The 25250-nt window shown below is 66.9% G+C and overlaps 1 protein-coding gene across 15 annotated transcripts; it reads left to right on the forward strand.

Annotated features, from left to right (window-relative positions):
• Positions 1 to 217: 217 nt before the first annotated feature.
• Positions 218 to 24329, forward strand: IQCE (IQ motif containing E). Of its 15 annotated transcripts, none has more exons than XR_009453151.1 (23): positions 801 to 988; positions 3804 to 3851; positions 4963 to 5107; positions 5362 to 5490; positions 6949 to 7019; positions 9367 to 9480; positions 9574 to 9624; positions 10114 to 10184; positions 11214 to 11286; positions 11464 to 11513; positions 12279 to 12442; positions 13214 to 13269; positions 13885 to 14120; positions 15562 to 15666; positions 16933 to 17023; positions 17471 to 17635; positions 18042 to 18098; positions 18468 to 18578; positions 18930 to 19051; positions 19930 to 20021; positions 20923 to 20988; positions 22316 to 23314; positions 23946 to 24329. XR_009453151.1 is itself a non-coding variant. In XM_059699394.1 (23 exons), the coding sequence occupies exons 1-22, from the start codon at positions 953 to 955 to the stop codon at positions 22480 to 22482; spliced, it is 2220 nt and encodes a 739-aa protein (XP_059555377.1). In that variant the 5' UTR covers positions 801 to 952; the 3' UTR covers positions 23946 to 24329. The 15 variants fall into 15 exon arrangements, 14 of the variants coding, with proteins under 14 accessions (XP_059555386.1, XP_059555389.1, XP_059555388.1 ...); XM_059699394.1 differs by having other exon boundaries at positions 22316 to 22482; XM_059699403.1 differs by lacking the exon at positions 801 to 988 and adding an exon at positions 218 to 397 and having other exon boundaries at positions 22316 to 24329.
• Positions 24330 to 25250: the final 921 nt, after the last annotated feature.

Genomic DNA, 25250 nt, shown 5'->3' on the forward strand with positions numbered 1-25250 from the left:
CTGAAAAGCATCGGGAGCAGGCCAGCGCCAAACTGGTCGCCCCTACCGAGGACATCCCCCCGCCGGGATACTCAAGTGGTACGTACCAGAGCGTCCGACGGGCGTAGCGCCAGGAAGGCGGGGCTCCAGGAAGGGGCGGGGCTATCCCCGGAAGGGGCGGGACTGTCCCGGAAGGGGCGTGGCCCGCCCCGGCACGGGACCTCTGGGCTGGGCTGGGGGGTGGAGCACGTGCCCGAAAGGGGCGTCTTCACCCTGGAGGCAAAGTCTGCGGTCACTGGGCCCTCTGGGGCCCGCCGCTGCCCGAGGTCCTTCAGGCTCGCGGATAAAAACAAAAATAAGGCTCATCTGTACAGAGTCAGTTTTCGGCAACATTTTGGGGGAAATACCTGACCTGCAAGTACAAGGAAATGGGAAGCAGAATTCCTATGTGTATTAAAACAAAGTAAAAGGGGGCTTTTAACACGTGAACTCTGATGGAGGACCCACTTGGGACCACACCCTGCTGGTCCTCACCCTCCCGGCCCTCAGAAGCACTTGGGTGCAGAGGTCAGACCGCCCTGGGCTGGGCTCCTATTGGAGAGCGGGGCTGGGGGCGGAGGAGGGAGATGGCGCTGCGCGAAGAGCCTCGCTGGATACAAACTCGGCGACTCCGCGCCTCCAGGCGGCACCACCGCCGCCCCTCCGACGAAGAAACGGGCGCAGAGCGGCTCACGGGCTTCCCGCGGGGACTGCAGAGCCCGAGGCCGGGGCCCCGCCCGCACCTCCGGGAGCGCTGCCGGTCGGCCCGCCCGCGGGGGTTGCCGCGCATGCGCACAGTTGGCGCCACATCCGGGGCCCGCGCGGTTGCCATGGCAGCGGGGTCGCGGCGGGCGCGCGGACAGGTCTTGAGGTGGCGGGCCAGGCGGCCCGCGGAGCCCCGGAACCGGACCGCCGCGCCCGCGGCGCCACAGCCATGTCGCTGGGCACCGGGGATCCGGCTTCGGAGACGGTAAGCGCGGGGGGCGGGCCTCCTCGCTCCCTCCCGCTCGCGGGTCCGGCGGCGGGGACGCGGGCCGGGGAGGGCGCACGCCGCGGCCGCCGGTGACAGCTGCCGGGATTGTTACCGCATAAGAGCGGCCCTGCGGCCCCCGCCCACGTGCGGTCGTCGGGGCCTCGCCGCCCCTCGCCCGCCTCCAGCACCCCGGACCCCGCCCGCCTTCGCATCGGCCGCCGCCTCCAGGAAGCCCTCCTGGACGCAGCGCCCTCACCTGGGCGCCTGGGAGGCCAGGCGTGTGCGGTGCCCGCGACCGCGGCCCGCGGGCGACGGAGCTCACTGTGTGAGTGTTCGCCCGCCCCTTGCCTGCCCGCTGCCTCTAGGGCCGGGGCGCGGACGGGCCGAGCGGCCGAGCCATCCCGGTGGGAGGGAGCTGGGCGCTGCCCAGCGCTGATCGGAGAAGGCTTCCCGGAGGCGACGCCGCCCCCCTTCCTCCCTGGGATCCGGACCCGCGGCTCTCGGCACGCCCGGTACCGGTGCTTCGGGCCCAGGACCTGGGGGACGTCTGTGGGGGCAGCGCGCTCCCCAGGGGGAGCGAGGCCGGGACAGATCACCGAGCGGTCAGACGGGACGCAGCAGGGGCGGGGGTCAGGAGCGGTGGCCCCGGGGTCCCTGGGGCAGAGGGGCAGCCGGTGCCAGACCCTGCGTGGGAAGCTGCAGCGGGCGCCGGCCCGTGGGGGGCAGGCAGCGCGGAGGGGCCGACCTCGCGGACCAGGCAAGGCGTTTGAGTTGTATTGGGGCCGTGGGAAGCTACTGGCCACGGGACCGGCCCCGGGCCGGTGCTACTCCGGGCAGTGCGCCCAGGAGGTTCCTGCTGGCCCCTGGGTCGGGGCCCTGCCCCCTGGGAGGCCGCCCTCTGGTCCTGCCCGTTACCCTCCTTCCTCTTGGGAAGGTCACTTCCTGGGCTGTGATGCCCATCAGAGAGAATGTGGAGACCTACCCGGAGCCCAGCCACCTGCCGAAGCCAGTCCGTGCTCCGTGGATTTCCTTCCCAGTCTTTTTTCCGAGTGTTTTTATTTTTCATGCAGTTTTTTTTAAAAAATATATTTTATTGATTTTTATAGAGAGGAAGGGAGAGGGATAGAGAGTTAGAAACATCAATGAGAGAGAAACATCGATCAGCCGCCTCCTGCACACGCCCCACTGGGGATGTGCCTGCAACCAAGGTCCATGCCCTTGACCGGAATCGAACCCGGGACCCTTCAGTCCGTAGGCCGACGCTCTATCCACTGAGCCACACGGGTCAGGGCTTCATGCAGTTTTTAAAATTGAGAGATGTAGACTATTTTGTAACCTTTGCCACTTAATTTGTTGTTAACAGTTTCCCACGGCCACGGGTTTTCAAGAACATGACGTCATTTATTTTTTAAACAACGGTTTACCACTACTTGGTAACTTTACCTGTTCTTTGTAACGACATCTGTGAATCAGCTTCAATCTTTTTTTTTTTTTTTTAATTCTCACCCGAGGATAGTTATCCATTGATTTTTAGGGAGAGTGGAAGAGAGAGGGAGAGACAGAGAGAAACATCGATGTGAGAGAAACACATTGATTGGTTGCTTCCTGCGCGCGCCCTGACCAGGGCCGGGGATGGCGCCTGCAGCCGAGGTACGTGCTATTGCCCGGAATCGAACCCAGGAACCTTCGGTCCGCAGGCCGACACTATCCGCTGAGTCAAAGCGGCCAGGGCTCGAAAACATGACTTTAAGTATCTAACCTGTGGCTACCCCCGTTTTATTGACCATGTCCCTGCTTTCGCTCCTTCACTTCATCCTTTGCTATTAGAAACGCTCTTTCGCATGCGTTTGTCAAGCCCCTTACACCTGCCAGGCTCCGAGGGCACAGACAGAACGCAGAACAAGCCCTGGGAGACGCCGCGGGGGCACAGGCGGGCGGCGGTGTCTCCGCTGAGCCGGGATCTGTTTCACCAAACGGGCACCTTGCGGGGCAGGCTGTCCAGCCCGGCCAGGCCCAGCCCCGGCATTCCTCAGCGCAGAGCCGCTGGGCTTGCTGGTCACTTCCCAGCGCTCACCACCTGGGGCCCTCCCCTCCCGGGCTGTGACAGGCCCGCCCGCCCCGCAGGGCCCCAGGGTGCCATGGAGCCCGGGCGTGACCACCAGTGATCTCAGAGCCAAGCGGGGACGGGTTTCAGGCTTTCATCCTCATCTGCCAGGGGTGCCTCTCGGCTCAGCAGAAGCTCCTATTGGTCAGAGGCGGTTGGAGGCCCTAGACCAGCCCGTTTACCCTTGCCATTGCGTGGGCCCGGGGGTGCGGCTTGGAGGCTGTGGCCGCCGTGCGGCAGGGACCGGGGACCTGGACCCCATCGGCCGGCCCGGACCTCACTCGCTGGCCAGGCGGGCCCTGGACCGGGAAGCAGGGCCTTCGCCAGCCCACCTGCCGCAGGGACACGTGGTTTTCACGGGACTTGGACGTGCTCTCACCGGGAGAGGTCACGGGTGCTGGTGCTCTGATGGAAGATGAGAGAGAGAGAGCGCTTGAACACGCCGGCCATGAAAGAGGCACTTTCCACAGGGACTGGTTCTTGATCGAAAGTCCCCAGCGACGCGGGACACGCCTGCTGGGTTGAGGGGTGGAGGCGGTTTTTGCTTTGTGTCCGCGCTGTCCCTCCTGACACGGCCGAGCAGCCTGCTGGCGGCTCCCACCGGGGCGGGGATTGGGGTTCCTGCCTCAGCGCGGCCTTGTGAGTGTGACCCCCGCGCGGGAGCCAGGCAGGTGCCTGGAAGTTCCATGTGTGCGTCTCTTCCTGCAGGGAGATGACAGTCTGTCGGCGATTACCTTCGACTCCGACTTTGAGACAGTGAGTGGGGTCTGGGGTCGGGAGGCCCGCGTGGCCCGTACTGGTGGCGTCCCTTCCGCCCCTCAGCATGCAGCGGGCCCTCCCTGCACGGCTGCGCCCGGATCCCAGGCGCTTCTGAAAGCGGCAGGTCTTTAGCTGAGTGGCTGGGACTGTCAGTGCCAAGCTTGTGTTCAGAAGGTGCCCCTCCCGCATCTGGCGTTGCCCTGCCCCAGCCCCCAGTTCTGACTGGGGAGGGGAGGGAGCAGGGCTGGGGTGCGGTCAGGGCAGCTGTGGGAAAAAGGATGCTGTGAGCCGCACGCGGGGTCCGGGCCAGTCCCAGCCCGAGGAGCGGGTCGGACAGGTCTGGTCCGGGCACCTGTGGACCCTCGGCCCCCGGGTTGTTTGGAGAATGGAGCCGGCTCCCTGCGCTGGTGGGAGAGAGGAGCCGGCTCCCAGCTGGGCATTCCAGCCAGCCCGCTGCCCCCATGGCAGCTGACTCCCCACACCGCCCTCCCCCAGTTCTGGGCCGTTGTCTGGTGGGAGGGCCATTGCAGGCTGAAGAACTGTCCCCCGGCCCTGCTGAGGGAGGGGCCAGCAGTCTCCGCTGAAGTCCAGCTGCCTGGGACAGACCTGGTGCCTCCGCTGAGGCCAAGTGAGGGGGTCCCTGCCGGGGAAGCCTGAGGCCACAGGGCCGAGGCGGGCAGCCCGGGGGCGCGGCTCTGCGTCGCCACCCTGCTTGTCCCACCGGCTCTCCAGACACACTCCCTCTTCTCCTGGTCATGAGGTCTGCGCTGCCTGAGCCCACCCTGGGGACAGTCACACCGCCATCCAGGCCTGAGGACAGTTAGGGGGGCAGGTCCACCACTTGTGCAGCGTTTCCAGTGAATTTAAGGCTCCCACATCCCCCGTGTCTGTGATGTGACTGGAGCCACCACGCCTTGGGGACCCTCCTCAGCTGCAGCCCATGTGGGCCCCGGGTTTGGTGGCACCCCCTGAGCCACAGGGGCCCCGGGTTTGGTGGCACCCCCTGAACCACATGGGCCCTGGGTTCGGTGGCACCCCCTGAGCCACGGGGGCCCCGGGTTTGGAGGCACCCCCTGAGCCTGTGGGCCTTGCTCTGCTCGGCCTGCAGGTCAGTCTCCCCGTCGCTGCCCTCACCCCCCACCCTGAGCAGCCAGGGTTGGGCCGGGTGTGGGACTCACCTGCTGCTCCCGGTTCTCCTTTCTTCCAGAAAACAAAGAGGAAAAGTGGCCACAAACCTCTACCCACATCTCCCAGTAAGTACAGCCGGGCGCCTGGCCTGGGGGGCGTCCTGGGTCCTGGGAGGGAGACCCAGAGTTGTGCCCACGGAGGGTCGTTGAGCCACGGAGGGAGGCTCCGCCCAGCAGCTCCTGAGCCGTGGCCAAGCCTTCGAGCCTCCGGCACCGCACTCCTGGGCCTCCGGCTGGGTTTCTCCTTGCTCGACGCTCAGCAACCCGGGAGGAGCCCGTGGCGGAGGCCGGTGCCGCCCTGACCCTGCGCTGGCTTCTAGAGTCGCCGTATTACTGCAAGCCGAGGACCGCGGCCAGCGGGCGGCCCCCGAGGACGGCGGCGAGCATGCCCCTGGGAAGCAGGACGCCTCTGACACCGCAGAGGCTGTGGCTGGGAAGTGCCAAGCAAGGTCCGTGCTCCCCAACAGTGACCTGCGGCTCACCAGGGGGTGCAGGCGTGGCGGGGGGTGAGAGGGCTTTAACCGCACCAGACTGAGGCCCTGAACCTAACTGTCCCCTATGCCTGGGCTCCTGAGCATTGAAGAGAAAAAACCGACATGATATAGAAAAATGTTAGATACATACAAACAAGTGGTTAGAAAACAGGTCTAGGCAAAGTACCGGAAATTAGGTACAGCGGTATAGCGGCAGATTCGGAAATTCCCGAAAATCGGTACAGCGCTCTGGTAGGGTTAATGTGACTTGTCTGGAAAATTCACATGGATCTTGAGACGTGGAGCCTCCTGGCTTTTACGAAACACAGAGCTGGTCTGGGCCGGTCTCCGTGGTGACGCTGTCCGGGTCTCAGTCTCGTGCTGTCGGTGCTGCGTGGAGGCGGCTCCGCCCTGCGCGCTGTCGGGGGTCGGAGTCCGTGAGCTGCGGGCAGCGCACTGACGGGCAGCCGGACGGGGCCGTGGGCACACGGGGGCCGTGGGCGCGGCAGCAGCTGCACGGCGGGCGGCTCTCCTCTCTGAGGGCCGGCTGCTGGCGCCTGCTCCTCGGCCCCTGGTCCGAGCCTTCCCCCGAGGAGGGCGACAGGAGAGCCTCCACTTCCCTGCTGGGACCGGCACAGTGACCGCCCCCGGCCAGCAGGAGCGGCACTCCCCGGAGACAGGCTTGCCTGGGAGCAGCTCCCCCTTTCTCCACCCCCCCACCCCCCCCACCCCCGCCTCCCAACCACCTGCCGGAGGCGCTGAGAGCAAAACGTTCAGACCCAGGCACTCAGCCAGCAATGGGACGGGGGCCACGTGACCGAGCAGGAGCAGAAAGGGGTGAGAGTTGGGCTTCCTCTATGGAGTGTCCCGAGGACAGTGACCCCGAAAGTCCATTCTGCCCCCAGGAAGTGGCGCTCCTGACGTGACAGCGACAGCGTCCCGGGCCCCCCTGTTCCCGCCTCCCCACACAGTCTGAGGGACGGCTAGAGGTGGGCATCGCAGTACCACGGAGAGGCCAGGGCTCACAGCGGAGGCTTGTTCTCGCGCCCCTGTCTCCTGTCGGGCCTCTCCCCCCCCCCGCCCCCCGCACCGCCCGGGCACCTTGCACACGTGGGTCTGAACGCCCCTCACTGCCTGGCAGCGGGCATGGAGCCCTGGGAGGGATTGCTCGTGGCCTTTGTTTTGTTGGCTGTTTACAAGGTACACGTGTCCCCTCGACTCCGCCCCAGCCCTGCACTGTGGCTCCGCCCCCAGCCTTGTGGTCATGGCCATTTCCATTCCTTCTGGGGAACAGATTGTGATTGGACTAAAAGCACTGAAAGATTTCCGCTCTTTATTCTTAAGGATAATTTTATTAACTTGCAGGTTTTCCTCCAGATCTGGCTAAGAGCTCTCTCCTTCCCAGGTCTTTCACAGGCTGTGTGTTTCCTCCAGGTCTCGCCCCGGGGACGCCGGTCTACAGAGAGAAGGAGGACATGTATGACGAGATCATGGACTTGAAGAAGGTAGCGTCTCTACCTGCTCCTGGCAGGTTACCCAGCCATGACGGGAAAGCGGGGGTCTGTGCTGGGCCTGGCCATGGGACAGCGGGAGCGTGGCCCCGGCCGGGCCCTGGCTGGTGACCCTGGTGGAGGAAAGGCCCGCGCTCGCGTGTCTGCGCCCTGCTCTGCGCACGGGGAGGCGGGCCCTGCAGAGCCCTTTGGCCCCGAGACCGGCCGGCGATCCCAGCGCTCAGTGCTTTACGCCTCCCGTTCGTGTATTTCCTTGATGCTAACGGGCGTTCCCACGCACTCGGCCACTCTGCACAGCTCACAGCTGTTATTGGGTGGTGACCTTGAGACTCATGGAGAGGGCGGTGGTCTGTCCAAGGTGAACACTCCAACCAACGGAGCCCCCCCAGGGCCAGCTCCTCTCTAGCTGACCGTTTTGACGGCATCTCTTTCTCAGCCTTTTACTTTCAACCTACCTACCTCGTTAGTTTAAAGGAGTTTCTGTGGGCAGCCTGGGATTGGGTCAGGTGTTTAGACTACTTTGCAGTCTCTGTCTTCTAATTGGTCTGTTTAGGTCATTTACATGTAATGTAATTGTCGCTATATTAAGAGTTAAGTCTTCCGTTTTGTTAAGTGTGTGTGTGTGTGGCCTCATTGCCCTGGGCGATGGAAAGTCCTGACCCTCAGTGGGCCGCCTCTGACCTCCCACACCTGCCCCGGGAGGAGGGCAGCACCTGCTGCAGCCGGCAGGGCGGGGGCCGGCCGCACTCAGCCTTCGCCGGCAGGGAGGGCGCGTTCTGTGGCGCTTGCTGGGGTGGTGCAGCGCTCGTCCGTCGGGCCGCCCCCTGAGAGAGAGGGCTGTTCTGGCCTGTGCCCGTTGGCTGGTCCAGGCCGGCTTCTCCAGCTCGTCGTGCGGCCCCAGCTCCCAGCTCCCAGCTCCCCGCCTCCCCCCAACACCCAAAGCTGCGCCACAGGAAGCACAGGGCAGCGGTGCTCCGTGTTTCCGGGAGCGAGTCCCACTGCTGGTTCCTGACCTCCCAGTGACCGCGCGCCTGCCGGGCCCGCGGGACACGCGGCGTGGCTGCCCGCCGGCCCCCTGGGAGCCCGGGGGGGCTGGTTGGTTCAGACACTGCCCTCCCTGAGCCCACGAGTCCCTGGAGGGAGAAGGGTGCTTCATGTGGACACGGAAAGAACACGTGACCTTGTGCCACGGCCTTTTGGGGGGAGAGTTCCTAGTTGCGTGGGGCGGTCTTGCCCCTCCTGGCACTTAACCCCCGGTCGGCAGTGCCCTCGGTCTCTGTACTGTGACCCCACCTCCACCCCCGCCACGCACAGCCCTGAGGGCAGCGAGGCAGCTGTGAACTCGGTGCCTCCCTCTGTGTGTGTGCACGCGATGTGTGAGCCAGTGTATATGCTCAGTGTGTGTGCATGGTGTGCGGTGTGTGTATGATATATGTCTGTGTGTACCTGGTGTATATGTGTACTTTGTGTGTGCATGGTGTGTGTGCTCGTGTGTGCACGGTGTGCGGTGTGTGTGCATGGTGTGTGGTGTGTGTGCATAGTGTGTGGTGTGTGTGCATAGTGTATGCATGGTGTGTGTGCATGGTGTGTGGTGTGTGTGCATGGTGTGTGGTGTGTGTGCATAGTGTATGCATGGTGTGTGTGCATGGTGTGTGGTGTGTGTGCATAGTGTGTGGTGTGTGTGCATAGTGTATGCATGGTGTGTGTGCATGGTGTGTGGTGTGTGTGCATAGTGTATGCATGGTGTGTGTGCATGGTGTGTGGTGTGTGTGCATGGTGTGTGGTGTGGGCACGGTGTGTGGTGTGTGCAAGTGTGTGGTGTGTGTGCATGGTGTGTACATGGTGTGTTTGTGCATGGTGTGTGGTATATGTGCACAGTGTGTGGTGTGTGTGGACGGTGTTCGGTGTATGTGCATGGTGTGTGTGTGCATGGTGTGTGGTGTGTGTGCACAGTGTGTGGTGTGTGTATGCGGTATGTGTGCGCACGGTGTGTGGTGTGTGTGCACGGTGTGCGGTGTGTGTGCACATGATGTGTGGTGTGTGTGCATGCTGTGTGTGTGTGCACGGTGTGCGGTGTGTGTGCATGCTGTGTGTGTGCACAGTGTGTGTGTGTGTGTGCATGGTGTGCAGTGTGTGTGCACGGTGTGTGTGTGTGCACAGTGTGTGGTGTGTCTGGATGGTGTGCGGTGTGTGTGTGCACGGTGTGTATGTGTGCACGGTGTGTATGTGTGCACGGTGTGTGGTGTGTGTGCACACGGTGTGCGGTGTGTGTGCACGGTGTGCGGTGTGTGTGCACGGTGTGTGCTCGTGTGTGCACAGTGTATGTCCTTTCTCCCCTCAGTCGCTGCACATGCAGAGAAGCGATGCGGACCTGCTGAGGACGAAGCTCCGGCGCCTCGAGGAGGAGAACAGCCGGAAGGACCGGCAGATCGAGCAGCTGCTGGACCCGTCCCGAGTGAGTGTCCGCCCGCGGGCGGTGCCCTGGCCAGAGGCGTGGCCGGGCGGTGGGCCTGCCTGCGTGTCCTCACGTCCCGCTCTGCTCACACAGGGCCCGGATTTTGTGTGGACTCTGGGAGAGAAAAGGCCGGACGCTGGCTGGGTGAGTGTCAGCTGCGACTGGACAGGCAGCCTCGCCGCCCGAGGGAGGCGCCTTCTCTCTCGAGCGCCCGCCCGCCTGCCCGCCCGCCCGGGGAAGCAGGTTTCCCCGAGGGGCTCGGAGCTTCTAAGACCCTCCTCCTGGAGCCCGGCATCGCCAGACGCCGCTGAGGGGCCGGGAGGGGCCGGAGAGGGTGGGCTGAGCAGCTCCCACAGGTGGAGTCTGATGTAGGAGACGCGGTCACGGCCGCCCCCACTAAACAAGCGCTGGGTGCCGCGGGCACCTGGTTCCGAGCAGGAGCCGAGCAGGAACTAAAGAACCCCACCCCACCCCCACCCCCGCATTATTTAACACACGTGGCCGACATCGCCGGCCGTGGTGTGGGCAGTGCTGGGCGGCGACCAAGCTGCGCCTCGGCACAGACACGGTCGCACTGGGCAGGCCGGGCTCCGAGGAGGGAGCCGTCCGCCTCAGGCGTGGCTTCTGCTGCAGGTCATCAATGGGCTGAAGCAGAGGGTCCTGCGGCTGGAGCAGCAGTGCAAGGACAAGGACAGCACCATCAGGTGCGGGCGGGGGGGGGGGGCTGCCTCATGCAGGCTGGCGTTGGCTCCAGGTTCTCGGGTGCAGCTTGACTTCCCGCCCGCCCCCTCTGCCCCAGGTCCCCCCTCTGGTCCAGGTCCCCTCTCTGCCCCAGGTCCCCCCTCTGGTCCAGGTCCCCCCTCTGCCCCAGGTCCCCCCTCTGGTCCAGGTCCCCCCTCTGCCCCAGGTCCCCCCTCTGGTCCAGGTCCCCCCTCTGTCCTAGGTCCCCCCTCTGGTCCAGGTCCCCCTCTGCCCCAGGGCCCTGGTCCCAGCTTGTCTTCCACCAGAAAGAGGGTGACTACCAGCTGTCGCCTGCAGGTGTCAGTAGGGAGCAGTGTTTTCCTTAGCTTTTCCCGCTGCTGCCACTTCGAAGAGGCGCTTTCTCTCCGTAGCCCCTGGGGCTCGCTCGTTACCTGCAGCAGGGACGTGTGGGTCTTGACACCAGAAGCCCTGATGCGTGGCTTGTCCCAGACCCCCCTCACCCCCGTACCCCCCTCATTCCCCCGCCGTCAGAGGCGGGACGAGAGCCCCTCCACTGTTGGCATTGCCCTCGTCTCCTCCTGGTGCGTCCGTTTCCCTCTCCGTTTCTTGCTGAACGTGTCAGCTTAAGATGTCACGTGCTGATCCCTGTGCTGCAGGGCCCTGAACTCTGTAACTTCCGTCTGTTAGCGCCTTTCTCTAGTCTGTCCGCAGCTGAGGAGGGAGGAGGATGCTGACGGGACGGGAGAAAGTAGGTCTCTGTCCTGTTACAACTCCACCCCCCGAGGTCCAGCTCCGAGGACAGCCTCTCCCTAGCGAAGGCGAAGGTGTCGTCAGGGGTCTGTCCCCTCCCCTGGGAGCAGCCGCCGCCTGGAGGGGCCTGTGCTGCTGAGCGGTCTCCCGTCAGGAAAGGGTCCCCGTGCGGCGCCCGCGGCTGGGGCCTCAGCCCTCACCCCCGCCTCTCTGAGGCCCAGGACAGGCCGCGTCTCCGCCCCGGGGCGGGCTCTGCTGCTCACGCTGAGCTTGGGTTTCAGCAAGCTGCAGGCGGACATGAAGACCACGAGCTTGGAGGAGATGCGGATCGTCATGGAGACGTGCTACGAGGAGGTGGGTGTCCTCTGCCGGGCGGGCGGGCTGGTGGAGGGGGAGGGGTCGCTGCTGCCACCGTGACCATGAGTCAGGCACCCAGCGCTTCCCTCTCACCCGGGCAGAGCTGGCCTGTGACTGCGCTCCGGGGAGGCGTCCATGGCGCTAGGACTCCACGCCTCTCTCTCGTGTCCACAGATCCACCGCCTCCAGACGCTGCTGGCGAGCTCGGAACCGTCGGGACGGAAGTACGATGATCTCATGTTACAGTCCCTCCTCTGGGGGCCATTGCCATGGTTACGGAGGTGCCCTCAGCCCCCTGCTCACTGCCAGCAGCACGTCCCTGTGCCGTCTCTGTCCACACCCACCACAGCCCCCGCTCAGCGTCGCAGGCACTGGCTTCCCAGACGCCACGTGTTGGGGAGACACCACGCAGGGTCCCTGTCCGCGCCCAGACGGCACAGGCTGTCAGCAGACGGGGAGGCGCTGGTCCCGGCGCGGCTCGAAGCCTCCGTGGGAAGGATGCTGTGTAGGGCGGGTGGCCTGCTCTGTGAGGGCGGGAGTGCTGCGTGGCCCGTCCGCAGGCGCTGGGTAGTGAATGCCACGCGGTTGGGGGCGGCCGTGTTTCAGGTGTTGGCCTCGGCGCCTCCTGGGGCGTGCCATCTTTGGGTCACGCTGAGCCCTCGGCCGCGGGGCTGCCGCCTGCAGTGGGAAGGTGGCCGGCAGACGGCGGGCGACACTCAGTGACGGAGGCGGAGGCCGGGCGCGGCGCCTGTCCCACCCGGGCCGTGTCCGTGCAGACCAGGTCACTAACGGGGGCGGGCGGGCGGGGGGCAACTGCTCTAGGCTCTGGGACTAGGGGTGCTCATGCCCCAGTGTCTGCAGCTGGGCCTCCCCCGCGGTGCCTGACGCAGGGACGGAGCCCTGTGCGGGCGGACAGCTGGCTGACGGGGTCAGAGTTCATGTCCTGCGGGACGGCGGGTCTCGGAGCCTGAGCAGCGTCTGGTTCCCAGGGCCGCGGGGGAGCGGAAGGCCGGCCTGCGGCGGCAGCGGAAGCTGAGCGGTGCGCTGCTGAGCCTGTCCCGCAGCGTGCAGGAGCTCACCGAGGAGAACCAGAGCCTGAAGGAGGACCTGGACCGCGTGCTCAGCAGCTCGCCCACCGTCGCCCAGACCAAGGGTACCTCCCACAGCCTCCCGGGCCCTCCCCCCACCGCGAGGCCCCCCACAGGGCAGACACCGCCCCGGGCAGGCCATGCGGGACGTTCTGGAACTTAGCGGGTGCAGTGTGCCCAGCTCGGGCCTGGGGGCTGGAGACTGTAGTAAACGGAAGCAGGCAGATGCCCTGGTGGTGACATCGTGCAGGGAGGGAGAAGCCAGCAGGTCAGTGTGGGGCAGGTGGATGAGGGCCGGGGCAGGGCCTGCACTGTCCTCGCAGGGGCTGCTGGTGCCCTGGGCCGGCCTGTGTGCAGTGCAGAGAGGAGCAGATTTGGGGAGAGGGTCAGTGAGGTCAGGGTCAAGGCCTTGGCAGACCGAGGCCTGGTAGCCATCAGAGAGCAGGTGGCGGGGCGACATCACAGCACCTGTGAGTGAGCAGAGAAGGGGCCAGGAGCGAGTGGTGACCTGGAGCAGGTGCAGGATGGGGGGGGGGGGGGGGGGGGGCGGGTCCAGAGGCTGTGGGGCTGGCACAGAGAGGACGATGGCCTTGAAGAGCCGTGCCCATGGACCAGCGGGCCAGAGCCTGAGAGGGCAGACTCGGGACTGAGGGTCACCTGAGGCCTAGGAGACGGGTACCGGGGCCTCCACAGTGGGAGGGGCAGACCCCCCTGCGGAGAAGCCTTTTGGAGCAGGAACCCGCCTGCCTCACGGGGGCCCAGGGCGGTGCCAGGCGAGGGGCGGGGTGGCTGCCGGCCATCGGGCCACTGAAGACGGCTGCACACTGTCTTTACAGGGTGTGTGGAGTGGAGCAAGCCCCGGCTGCTGCGGCGGATCGCGGAGCTGGAGAAGGTGAGCGCCTGCCGGCATCCCCGCCTGGTCAGGGCCCGCCCTGCACGGGGAGGGGCGGACGGATATGGGGACTGCGGGGCTTTGCTCCTGCATTAGGGGCGGGGCTGAGCCGGGCGGCCCTGCGCGTGGCTGGCTGCAGACGGGCACCTGGCTGGCTGCAGACGGGCACCGACCAGAGGGGGTGGGCGCCCGGCGGGGTGGGTGCAGAGGCCCCAGCGCCTCAGACAGCGGCCGCCTGTGCCGGGTGGCTCCTCGCTGCCCACGCCTCGTGGTGGCTCCCTCAGCGTGTGCCGCCTGAGCTCACAGACTGCCCGCCACACTGCCCGCTCTCTGATGCCAGCGTCAGACTGAGGGCCCAGGGCCGGCGCCCGGGCATCGGAGAGCAGCTCAGGGCCGCCGCGCTGCTGGCTGAGCGAGTAATCCTGTAACTTCACGTCTAGAAGCTGAAACGTAGAACTTTATGATTTGGGGCGTTTTAAAGCCAAGCGTGTTGGGAAGGACAGGCCTGGAGGCGGCTCTGGGGCCAGTGGCCGAGTTTTTCCGGGCTGAAGGCGCTGGCGCCGGGGTGGGGAGGTCGCTCGGAGTGACGCTAACCGGTGCCTGTGCTGCCCCCAGAAGATCAGGTCGCTGGAGAGCCCCCCGCCGCAGGCCCCAGACGGGGGCCGGTCCGATGCCCTGGCGCTCTGCGTGTCCAGCACGTGGGGGCACCGGCAGCCGCGCCCCGAGCCCCAGGAGGACGGCGAGCGCCACCAGGACAGCGAACGCCAGGAGGACAGCGAGCGGCTCCGGGGCGCCCTGCGGAGCCTGAAGGGCGAGCGGAAGGCCCTGCGGGCCCAGCTGCAGGAGAGAGAGTACGTGTCGCCGCGGCGTCCGCTCCAGTGTGTTCTCCGGGCTCACGCCGCGCTCGCGGGCGGGGGGAGTGCTCGGCTCCCAGCGACTCTCAGCCTCTGTTCCGGCTGCGAAATGCAGGCGGCGAGAGTGTGAAAAGGACATTCGTTGGCCATATTGCATCATTGAGAGGGGCCTTTAGGGCTGTAGGGGTCTTCCACGTTCTCCTTTAATCCTGTGCAGAGGCCCACAGGCTCGGTCCGTGTTTATGACTCCATGTTCACTAGTCCCCCTTCGCGAGAGTAACCGAGCCGTGCGTCTTCTGAGGCCGCATCGCCCTCAGACCTGCTGATCGGTGGGTGGCAGGGAGCCAGCACCCAGCACCTCGGCCCCGCCCACCTGGGGGCTGGTTAAAGATGCCGCACCTCAGGCCCCGCCCACCCGGGGGCTGGTTAGAGATGCGGCACCTCGGCCCCGCCCACCTGGGGGCTGGTTAGAGATGCGGCACCTCAGGCCCCGCCCACCCGGGGGCTGGTTAGAGATGCGGCACCTTGGCCCCGCCCACCTGGGGGCTGGTTAGAGATGCGGCACCTCGGCCCCGCCCACCCGGGGGCTGGTTAGAGATGCGGCACCTCAGGCCCCGCCCACCTGGGGGCTGGTTAGAGATGCGGCACCTCAGGCCCCGCCCACCGGGGGCTGGTTAGAGATGCGGCACCTCGGCCCCGCCCACCCGGGGGCTGGTTAGAGATGCGGCACCTCAGGCCCCGCCCACCAGAGAGCTGATTAGAGCTGCGGCACCTCAGGCCCCGCCCACCGGGCGCTGGTTGGAGGCCGGGGCCCAGACCTCAAATCTGATTGGTGTCCGCTGAGACCCCCCTGGTGCCCGCGCGCGCGCGCGCGCACATCCAGGCCTGGGGAGGACTCCGGGCTGCAGTGGCCCAGTGCCCTGCTTCTGTGACAGCGGAGGCCACGCCCTGGCGCCGCCTGCTGCTCCCCCCGCAGTGGAATCTAATAGCGCATCCGAGAGTGAGGTGCCCGGCTCTTCCTCAGTTAGTGTGTCAGGGAGCTAAACGCGAGGCTGGTCGCTTTGAGAGGCCATGACGTCTGCGATCTCGGTCACACGGGATTCGCGGGACCTCCGACAGGTCTCCGAAAGCCCCGTCCTCAGCCCGTCACCTGTGGGACAGGAATGGCCACGTGCGCGCAGCTCCTGGGAGGTGCCTGGGGACGCCTGTGCCCAGGATGGTGAGGCCGCCGCGGCGAGTCTGCCTGACTCCACGGTCCCTGCACCCGCTCCCGCTGGCGGACGGTGCTCAGTGCACGTGGCGCAGGACTCGGCCATCCTGCTCCACCTCCCCTTGGCCCCTGTGTGCCGCAGTCATGAGAGGGCGTGGGCTGTGTGCCGAGCACCCCTGCGGTGAGGCCGGGCGGGCGACTGACCCGCACGTCTGGTCCTCTGTCCAGCCTGGAGGTGAGGCAGCTGCTGCAGGCCAAGGCCGACGTGGAGAAGGAGCTGGAGGAGGTGCGGCGAGGAGAGGAGGCCAGGCGAGCGCGGGAGGCGGCCCTGAGGTAAGCGAGCGGAGCCAGCGGGCGTGGCCTCTCCTCCAGGTAGGCCCGTCAGCAAGCTGTCCCGGCGCCTCTGCGCCCACACGCTTCACCCCCGCGCCCCGGTCAGGCCTCCCGGGGACAGTGCCTGCCACGCGCGCCCTTGTCCACCACAGCCCCTAAGCAGAAGCAACCCCAATGTCCACCGGCCGATGAATAGAGAAAAACCGGAGGTGTCCATACCAGGGCACGGGAGGGACGCAGCCTGACATGCACCCAGCATGGATGGGCCTCAGGACCCTGTCCACGGGAGCGGCAGGCAGACAGGCCACTGATGACCCGACAAGTCCAGAGCAGGCCGGGCGGGGCAGGGCAGGCAGTGGTCAGTGGTTGCAGGGCTAGGTCAGGGCGTGGGGGTGACAGACAGGTGTGGGGCTCTGGGGCGATGGGAACCCTCGGGTCCTAGAATTAGGCAGGGGTGGCGGCCCCCAGCACCGTGAATGTATGGACACGGCTGTGCACTTGGGCTTTCACATCATGAAAAAGGCCCCCGTGCGTAGAAATCTGAGCAGAAACATTTACACTCAGAGCAATTACTAAGGCAGGTTGCTGAAACAAACTTTATTTTTACAAAAGTTTATTCTTAAATGTACACCCAGACAGCACTCCATTCCAGCTGTAGGAGCAGGAGATGCTCAAACAGGAGTGGGATCGGGTCACCACTGCCCCAGGGACCGCTCCCTCTGCCAGATTTCTTCTTCCCCCGGCGGAGGCCCTCCTGTGGCCTCGCTCTCAGCGCCGGGAGTGCCTCCTGCCCCTCTTTCTGCTTCTGCTCGAACGCCGTGTCTTCTCCATCGCCGTGGCCTCTCCGTGGCTGCCCCGGGGCTGCTGGCCACCTTCGTGGCAGACAGGGCGCCGGCCCCCCCGGACCCTGCCACCGGGACCGAATGAGCGTTTGTTCTCAGACGAAAGGCGCAGCTTTGGTGCCGGCTGGGCGACCAGAGGGCAGATCACAGCGCAGGGGCGTTCGCGTTCCTTTAGCGCCGCAGCGGGCGCACTTCCTCTGTGCACTGCCCACACCGCATAGTCAGCGCCTCTTCCGCTCTCGCCTGGCCAGAGCGATGCTGGGGGCCAGCCCCACGTGCTCCCGCCCGACGGGACAGACACCTGGTGCCCCGTGTGGGTGCTGCTGGCAGCTGGGCCCACACCCCTCGTCTGCTGCCAGATGTCCACGCGCGGACACTGCGCACCACGTGAGACCAAAGGGTGTCCCTGTCCCCTTCCCACTAGAGAGGAAATCCAAGCACTGACCTGGAAGTGTCAGGGCCTGCAGGCAGCGAAGGAGGCAGAGGAAGACGACCCCACGGAGGGGACCCCTGAGGTACGGCCTCTCCGGGAGGCTTTCTCCAGCCACGTGTCCCCGGAGCTCACTCGGGGGCGAGGACGTCGTTCGTGGCGGCTTTTCTGGGGGTGTCCTGCAGGCGATGCGTGTGGGCCCCCAAGTGCCCCAGTCACAGTCTGACCGTCACAGCAGCCACTCTGGCTTCTCCTTCAAAGCCGGGCTAGGAACGGCCTTCCCCCCGCAGGCCCACGTCACAGAGGACGAAAGGGCCCGGGAAGCTGGTCCTTCTCGCGCTCTGCAAAGCTGCTGGGCTGCCTCCCGGAGCCCGCGTCCCGGGAGAGCGCCCCCGAGGGCCCGGGCGGCCAAGACCCGCCTGTGCCGCAGTCCCCACGCGGTCCCTCCCGCCGTCCGCTGGGCGTGCGGGCACAGACCTCTCCGGCACCGGCTGAGTCAGGCCAGTGACCCCTCCCCCGCGGTTCCCTGCAGGCCCCGGAGGAGCCCGGGCCTGGGCCTGCCGGCAGTCCCTCTCCACAGCACTCGGAGCCCGGCGCCAGCGAGGACAGCCCGTCCCAGCCCTGCGCCTGCTCCGAGCAGCGGAGACACGCGGCCGCCAGCACCCTGCAGGCCCGGTGGAAGGTGTACAGGCGCCAGGTGAGGGCTCCCGGGCCCTGCTGGGCTGCACGCACCAGGCGGTGCTGAGGCCCCTCCCAGCTGCCCAAACCACTGCCCGTTGTTCACCGACCCACCGTCACCTGCCCTCAGACGGGCAGGTCTGTGGTCGGTGCAGGTGACGTGCAGGAGGACGTGGGAGACAGAGCAGACACCGCAGAGAATGGTGGGGGGCAGGAGGGGGGGCCAAACACCACCCCTGGAGGCACGAGCAGCTCCCTGGGGAGGAGTGAGCGCTCGCAATAGCAGTGGCTGGTCCCAGGCCTGGCAGCTGGCAGAGCCGGCACCTCCTCTCCCTCCCCCGCCCCCGACTGGCAGGGGCAGGACCAGGAAACGGACTCCACTGTGAGTTCGTCCTCGGTTAACTCATACCTTGTCTCCGTTTCAGAAGAGGGAGGCCGCGCTGGACGAGGTGAGCAGGTTTGGTTCCCCGATGGCAGAACAGGTGAGCGTGGGCATGCTCAGGCAGCTTCGCCCTGGTCCCCACGAAATCCCACCGCGAAGACTCGGGTCTACGGCACCAACCTGCGTGAGGTCGTGTGGCCGCTCCTCCGGAGGTGCGGTGGCAGTGTGCCCTGGAGGAGTGGCCACACGACACCAGCTGTGCTCCACGCACACACGGAGCCACGGGGGCCAGGTCACCTGTCTGCCCCGGAGGTCCTGGTGGGAGAGGCAGTGTGAGTCTCGGTGACCGTGCGGTCGGTCGTGAGGGACGCCCTGCCTCTGCTCTCAGAGCTTCCACCCATAAATCTCCCCTGGTCTGGAGCCGCCACCTTCCTGGGCTTTAACCTCAACTCCGGTCCTCTCCCTGCAGGCGGCCACGGTGCTCCAGGCGGCCTTCCGCGGACACCTGGCTCGGGCGAGGCTGTTGGCGAGCCCAGCGTGTGGTCCCGGACCTCCCAGTGTGCCCGGCCTCCCCAGCCAGGTAACCGCCCCCCCCCCCGCACCTCCCCCCGGGGCAGGACCCCGGGCCCCTCCCAGGCTCCGATCCTCCTCGCCCGAGGTTGTGCCTGCCTCCCTCCCGGCCCTGCAGGCCCCGCCTGGCGCCCTTGGGGTCCAGTTAGTGGAGGCGCTAGGACATCCGCAGAAGGTCCTTCTTGCTATTAAGGCGGGAGCTTAGGCATGAGCGTCCGTGCGCCTGTCCCTGGGGAAGTGGTGAGGTGTCACCTGAAGGGTCTCTAGAGCCAGGCACTAAGGACCTGCAACGGAAACTGCTGCCTGGAGAGTAGGAGCCGAGCCCCTGACGGAGCTGTCGTTACCCTGTCGTTACACGCAGAGCCCTCCCTCACCCCGCCCTCCGAGCCCCGTTGTCCAGGCTGAGGGCGACCCCAGGCAGGAGGCGGCTGTCACCCTCATCCAGTCAGTCTTCCGGGCGCACCTGGCACGGGTCAGGCACAGGTAAGCTACCAGGCAGGCCCGCTCCATATCCTCCGCACAGGTGCGCCCAGGGGCAGGGGCGAGCCAGGACCACGGCGTCACCAGAGCAAAAGTTGCACCTTGTGAAACTTGCTCCCGTGCCGTGCAGGTGGGTGGGCCACCATCCTGGTCAGACGGGGAGGGTCAGGTAGGAGAGTGAGACCCGTGTGGCTGGCAGAGCCCAGCTGGTGGACTGGCTGCCCCATATCCTAGCGCATCCCCCTTTCTGAGGAACCACGGGGCCGTCCTGGGCTCGGGCCCGCTGCAGCCACACCGTCCTAAAGAATTAGTGCCATTGCTGGTCACGCGGCCCTCAGGCGGGACTTCCTGCTGCAAGCACTCAGCCCTCTGAGCGAACTCAGCCCCGGGTGGGGCCCAGGGTGGGTCCGCAGTGAGCTCAGCGGGCGTCCCTGCCACAGTGTCTGCTGCCTGGGAAGCGCAGGCCCCTCCCAGGCCCGTGGACGCTGCTCCCTCGCCCCCACACACCTCCGCTTCTCGGCCTGCCTGGCAGACGGCGGCCCCGCGCTGTTAGGTCTACAGCTTCGCTGTGCAGAAGGGCAGCCGAGTCAGAACTGCGCGGTCCGGCGGGGCCGCCGTACGACCGTGGCGGGTCCTCCCTGGGCGCTCAGTCAGGCCGGCAGGTGGATGGCGGCCTCACCACCGAGACAGCAGGGAGGGGTGTCTGAGGCCCGGCCTCAGCGAGCATGCGGGAGGCTGACCGAGGACTCGGGGAGCCCCCACGGCCAGCTGTCAGGATGGGGTTCGGCCGGGCGCAGCTACCTGCTGCCCATCCTGTCAGGCCAGTGGCCCGAGGAAGCCAGCGAGCCCGGCGGTGGTCAGCTGCGGTCGCTCTCTTCCAGGACCGGGGCGCTCCCTGCAGCCTCTACCAGATCGCCTGTTCCGGCCACACTCAGCGCACCCTCCCCGCCAGCCCCCCCTGTGGCGCCTGCTGGTAAGTCCAGGTCATTGAGTGTCGGTGCCAGGGCCAAACAGCCACCACCCAGAAGCACAGGACGTGGAGCGGAGTGAGGGTCTCACCTGGCCAGAGCCCTCACCCAGCCTCCCCGTCACAGCTCTGCTCCTTCCCCAAGCTGTGGGAGAGACAGAGCCCCAGGCACTTCCTGGGACTCAAACCCCAGTCACCTGCAGGCCAGGCACCTGCCAGCACCCAGTCCTAGCTGCGGGCAGACGTCCTGGCTTTGCTCTCGGCTCCAGCTGGGGGCCCTCCCTCAGCCAGTGCTCCCCGGGGCTGGGTTTTAAGTAAAGAATTGCTCGAGTTTCCTTTCCCGCTCAGTAAGACCCAGAGCCACCGCTTAGAAACCAGGGTGGCGGGCCTGTGAGGTAGGAGCCCGGCGGGGCCGCCATGCAAGGTGGCAGCTGGGAATTGCTCCATGCTGTCCTGGGGAGCCTCCCACCTCGTCCTACAACTGGGCAACTCATCTCCACCTGCTGGAGGGAGGATGAGCCCGGGTGGGTGGAGATCTGAGACTGGCCGGCGAAGCCTGCAGCTCGGGCTGTGGGCAGGCGCCAGCAGGTGCTGTGTCACCGGCAGCCTTTCCCGCTGGCCCGCTGCGTCCTCGTCCTCGGGTGGGAAAGACGGAGTGAGAGGAGGTGGGCAGGCGGGCAGGCAGCGCCATGCTCCCAATCGGGGATCTACGAAAGGAAGCAGCCGTTGGGGCTCCGAGGGGTCATCGAGGTCTGAGGTGGTGTGAGGGTCGGTGCACAGCGCAGTGGCGGGGATCTGTGCACCCAGCGCAGCGATCGCCTGCAACCTTTTTCTGACCCGAAGGTGTTGGGAGGACGGCGGGCATGAGGGCCCGCCCGGCGCTGACTGCTTCTGGCCTGTGTTTCAGGTCAGGAAGACGGTGAAGTGAGTGGCGGGGACGCCATGGAGGGCCCAGCCCCGCAGCCCTGCCCTGGTGAGTGGGAGGCCATGGCAGCAGCAGCCGTGGGGGCTGGGAAGGAGGCGCCTCGGCCCAACACCCCTTCCCTGCAGGGGGTGCGGGGAGGGGAGCTGAGGACAAGCTGAGTTTGCGCACAGCTCACCCGGAGTCCCTCATCGGAAATTGCCACCTCATCGCCTTTTGCAGCCTTGTCCCGGCTCTCGAACTCCGATATTCTCTCCAAACCTCCGTTTGTAAAGCTCCGCACACAGTCCTGGGACCCCGCCCCAGCCCCTGCACTGGGGCGCCGGGCTCCCGGCCCAGCAGACCCCGTGGCAGCCTGGTCCTGTGATGGGGCTGCCATGTGCGCACCCGCCTCCCAGCAGCCTCGCCTCCACCACACACAGCGCAGGCGCGTCCCGAGTGCAGCCTGCTCCCCAGAGCCAGTCTGTGCCGGTCCGTGAGCCCCGGCTCCTCTGGGTGCCGGCGTTTTTAAGGGAAAAGGCCTGAGTGGTCTTTTCGTTTTGTTAGTCCTCGCCTGAGGGTATCTTTCCATTGGTTTTTAGGGAGAGTGGAAGAGAGAGGGAAAGACAGAAACATCGATGTGAGAGAGACACAGCGGGGTTGCCTCCTGCACAAGCTTGGCCAGGGCCTGGGCCAGGGAGGAGCCTGCAACCAAGGTTGTGCCCTTGACCAGAATCGAACCCTAGACCCTCGGTCCCCAAGACAATGCTCTCTCCACTGAGCCAGCCTGGCCAGGGCGATGTTTTTAATTTCCTAAGTTTCCACTTTGGTGGTCATTTCCCCGAGAGTCACAGAAGGAGGCCGATGCGGCGAGAGCCCCCTCATCTCACCGCCGGCTCAGCCACGTCTCCCTCGATCCCGCGAAGCCGTGGAGCGGGCGCCTTCTCCGTGGGGCCTGCCCCCACGCACACACTCCCCTGGTCCCAGGGCCCCTCGCCTGGCGGTAGCAGCCCAGTGTGCGGTGGGCACACAGCTCGAGTGGCTGCTGGGTGGTCCTGCCTCCGCCCTGATGGAAGATGGTGGCCCAGGCACAGCATCTGCTCCGCCACCGCCCACCCGGCCCAGACCTGCTGCCAGGGCGGCTCAGGAGCCCCGCCCACACTCAGCCTCCCGGTGCCGGTGCCAGTGCCGGTGCCGGTGCCGGCAAGGCTGCCTCTCCTGGTATTTGCGTGTCGAAAGGCGCGTGTTCGGAGCTGAGCTGAGAGGCGGGGGGGCTAGGCGGTGACGGGAGAGGCCGTGGCGGTGTGACGCGGGTCCGGCCACTCTGGCAGTGACCCTGGGCTCCCTGCCAGGAGAGGGCAGTGGGGTGACCCCTCCCTCCCCCTCTGGTTCCTTTCAGCCGAGCCCCCTCCCTCGTCTGCGCCCTGGGAAGACGTCTCCTCGGACGACTCGGACGAAGTCATCATGGCTCCAGCTCTGCCCGCGAAGAGAAGCCCCTCCCTGCCCCCCGCCCTGGGTCCCTGCGGGCGCGCCGCACACGGAGACGCTCTGTCCGCGGAGAGCTAGGTCAGCAGGACAGAGCCGCTGGAGGACAGGCCCCGACACTGGGAGTCACTTACCTTTAGGGAAAGAACAGGACCTGCCCTCCCTCGGCACCTCCGGCTTCTCGTGTGGCTGGTTTGTGTGAGGTCCGAGCGCCTCCCCTCCACCCCTACCCCCCGTGGGGCCGGTGGTCGCCGCTGCCCGGTGCCCCGTGTCCACAGGGTGGCGTCAGGGCCGGGAGCCACCTTGGCCTGAAGGAAGCTTTTGCACCATCTGTGGGCTCGAGCCCCCCCTCCCTCCCGCTGCTGGCGCTCGGTGCTGCCCGAGCCTCGCGTTACCCGCTGGGCCTGTCCCGGTGCAGAGCCGGGGGCAGGAAAGCCCCGGCAGGTGCTGCATGATTCCGAGGCGCCCTCCGCCCAAAGCCGGCCTCTGCGAGGCTGTCCCTCCGGGAGCTCCAGGCGATGGGCCCAGCGGGAGCCTCCGGGGCTGGAGGGCAGGCCCTGCCGAGGGGGCGGGCAGGCTCCGGGGCATCCAGAGGCCTGGCCACGGGCAGAGCTGGGAAGGGAAGGGCGGGACGAGCCCTGGACTGGTGTCCTGGGCATGTGGATGTGTGTACGTCCTGGGCCCAGCACTGCTGGGCTGCTCCACGCACGCGGCCTCGCTGCTGCCCCAGCACACGCCGCGCCTCCCTGACGGCCGTGCAGCATGCAGCCTGCCTGTGGCCCTCAGACCCTGCGACTCTTCCCCGGGGATGCCCCTGCCCCTGCCGGGCGCGCGTGCCGGGCTCAGCCTAGGCTGGGAACCAGGGCCCGCCTCCCGCGTGCTGCCAGACTGGCCCCGCTGCTCCCGCACCCAGGTGGGCGCCAGCAGTGAGGCCCCCCGGGGGCAGGGGCAGGGCCAGGTGAGGGAGCAGGGCCTGCGTGAGCCTGGGGAGACTGGACAAGGCCCAGGAGCAGGGATGTGGCCTCAGTGAGCGCCAGCGGCCCAGGTCCTGCGTGTCCAGGGTGGGGGGAGGGGTGGCTCTGGGCCATTTCCCTGCAGCCCCTGCGCATCACCTCGCACTTGACAGCGAGCACACCTGCCTCCCCAGACCCTGACCTGGCAGTGACACCATCGGCCTGCGGACCTGTGGGGGCACCTGTCGACACGGCCGAGTGCAGGGGGACCCCCCCTCAGGCTCCAGGGCACCCCCCTCAGGGCCCGGCTGGCTGTCTATCCCACAGGGTCACCGTTAGCTCACATCCCCCCTCCCACACGGACAGACTACGGACTCGACTCGGGGAGGCGGGCACTGGCGGGAAGTGGCCCCAGACTCGGCAGGAAGAGGAGGGGCTGACGCCAGGGCGCATGTGGGGCTGCAGGGTTTGTGCAGTGTGTGGTCCCCCAGTGGGGGGGCGTGGCTGGGACGGCCTGGCCACCAGGCCCCAGGCCTCCATGCGTGGGCCCTGGATGTCGCTGTGCTGACCAGGGCTCATCCCTGTGGGCAGGAGGGACGGACATGGCCCTGATGCAGGCGTTGCTGTGCCGTCCTGGAGGAGGAAGGGCCTGGGCGCCGGGAGAGGCAGGTGCCCAGCCCGGCTCTGCGGCCTTAGAAAGCCCAGCTGAGCCCAGGACGCCCTGGGAGCGGTGGCACCTGTCCTCGGGCTCTGAGGACCTGAGAGCGACACAGACCTGCTGGGCCCCGCCTCCCGCCTCCAGCAGCTGACCGCCCCTCGTGCTTCCTGAAGACCCCAGGAGTCCCCTCTGAATGTGGCCCTGGGCGGTTGAGTGGGCGGGTCCCTGGCTGCACCTCGTTGCTGCGAGGCTCTGGGGAGCGGGAGTCCCCTCTGCTCCTGCTGCCGGCCTTTGTGAATAAACGCAGTTTGCAGCGTGTTTGTCACCATCGCCCGCAAACCCGCACATTCAGTTGCTTCCAGGCGTGGGCTGTGGCTCACGCGCAGCCTGCGTGCTGGGCCGCGGGGACGCATGCTGGGTCCTGGCGGGCGGCCGGTCAGCTGGGCCCCTGAGCAGGAGGGCGCCCGCGAGCCTCAGCCGGGCTGCCTCCCGACACCCCGTCCGTCCCCCGATGTCTCTCCTGCTCCCCAGTGAGGACTGAGCACCAGGAGAGGAAAAGTGGGTCGCGTTCCCCAAATCCCATTCCACTTCCGCTCTAGCAGCAGGGAGAGCGTGTTCTGGACCAAGTGCAGAGCCGCGGCGAGGACAGGCGGCCCTAAGAGGCAGTGTCCACGTGTCCTGAAAGCGTGGCTTCCCGGCGCCGTGCACAGACGAGGCGGGTCGGTGGTCTGTCCGCGGGCACTGCTGCCGGCCCTTGCACTGGGCAGAGCTGGTCCGAGCCCCCCAGTGACCTGTGGTTGGCCGAGGCGTGTGCCCGAGCCCGTCCTGGCAGCCGATGCCCCCTGTGCGAGCTGGCAGTGGCACTAGGAGACTTGGTGCTTGCAGAGCGCGGTGGGGACGACGGGGTCGTGACGGCCGAGAGCGGGCACATCAGACAGCCTGCCACGCGCTCCCCCAAGGCCGGGTCAGAGCAGAGGCAGGGGGCTGGGGTCCCAGCTGAGCTGGGCAGGGAGAGTGGGGTGAGGTCCAACCTCGCGGCTCCTCCCCGGGAAAGGAGAGCCGGCCCGGAAACAGAAATAGGCGGCAGGTGCACGCTCAGCCCGCCCCCCCCCCTCCCACTGGGGAGTTCTCTCCACTTAAAGTCCCCCCCAGCCCCTCGCCCCTCAGCCTCTCAGGCCCCGCCCCTCCGCCCCAGCCCGCCCCCTCAGGTGGGGCAGGGAGGGTGGCCGCCCTGAGCG

Source organism: Myotis daubentonii, chromosome 5 (genome assembly GCF_963259705.1).
Source record: "Myotis daubentonii chromosome 5, mMyoDau2.1, whole genome shotgun sequence".
Classification (NCBI taxonomy): Eukaryota; Metazoa; Chordata; class Mammalia; order Chiroptera; family Vespertilionidae; genus Myotis; species Myotis daubentonii.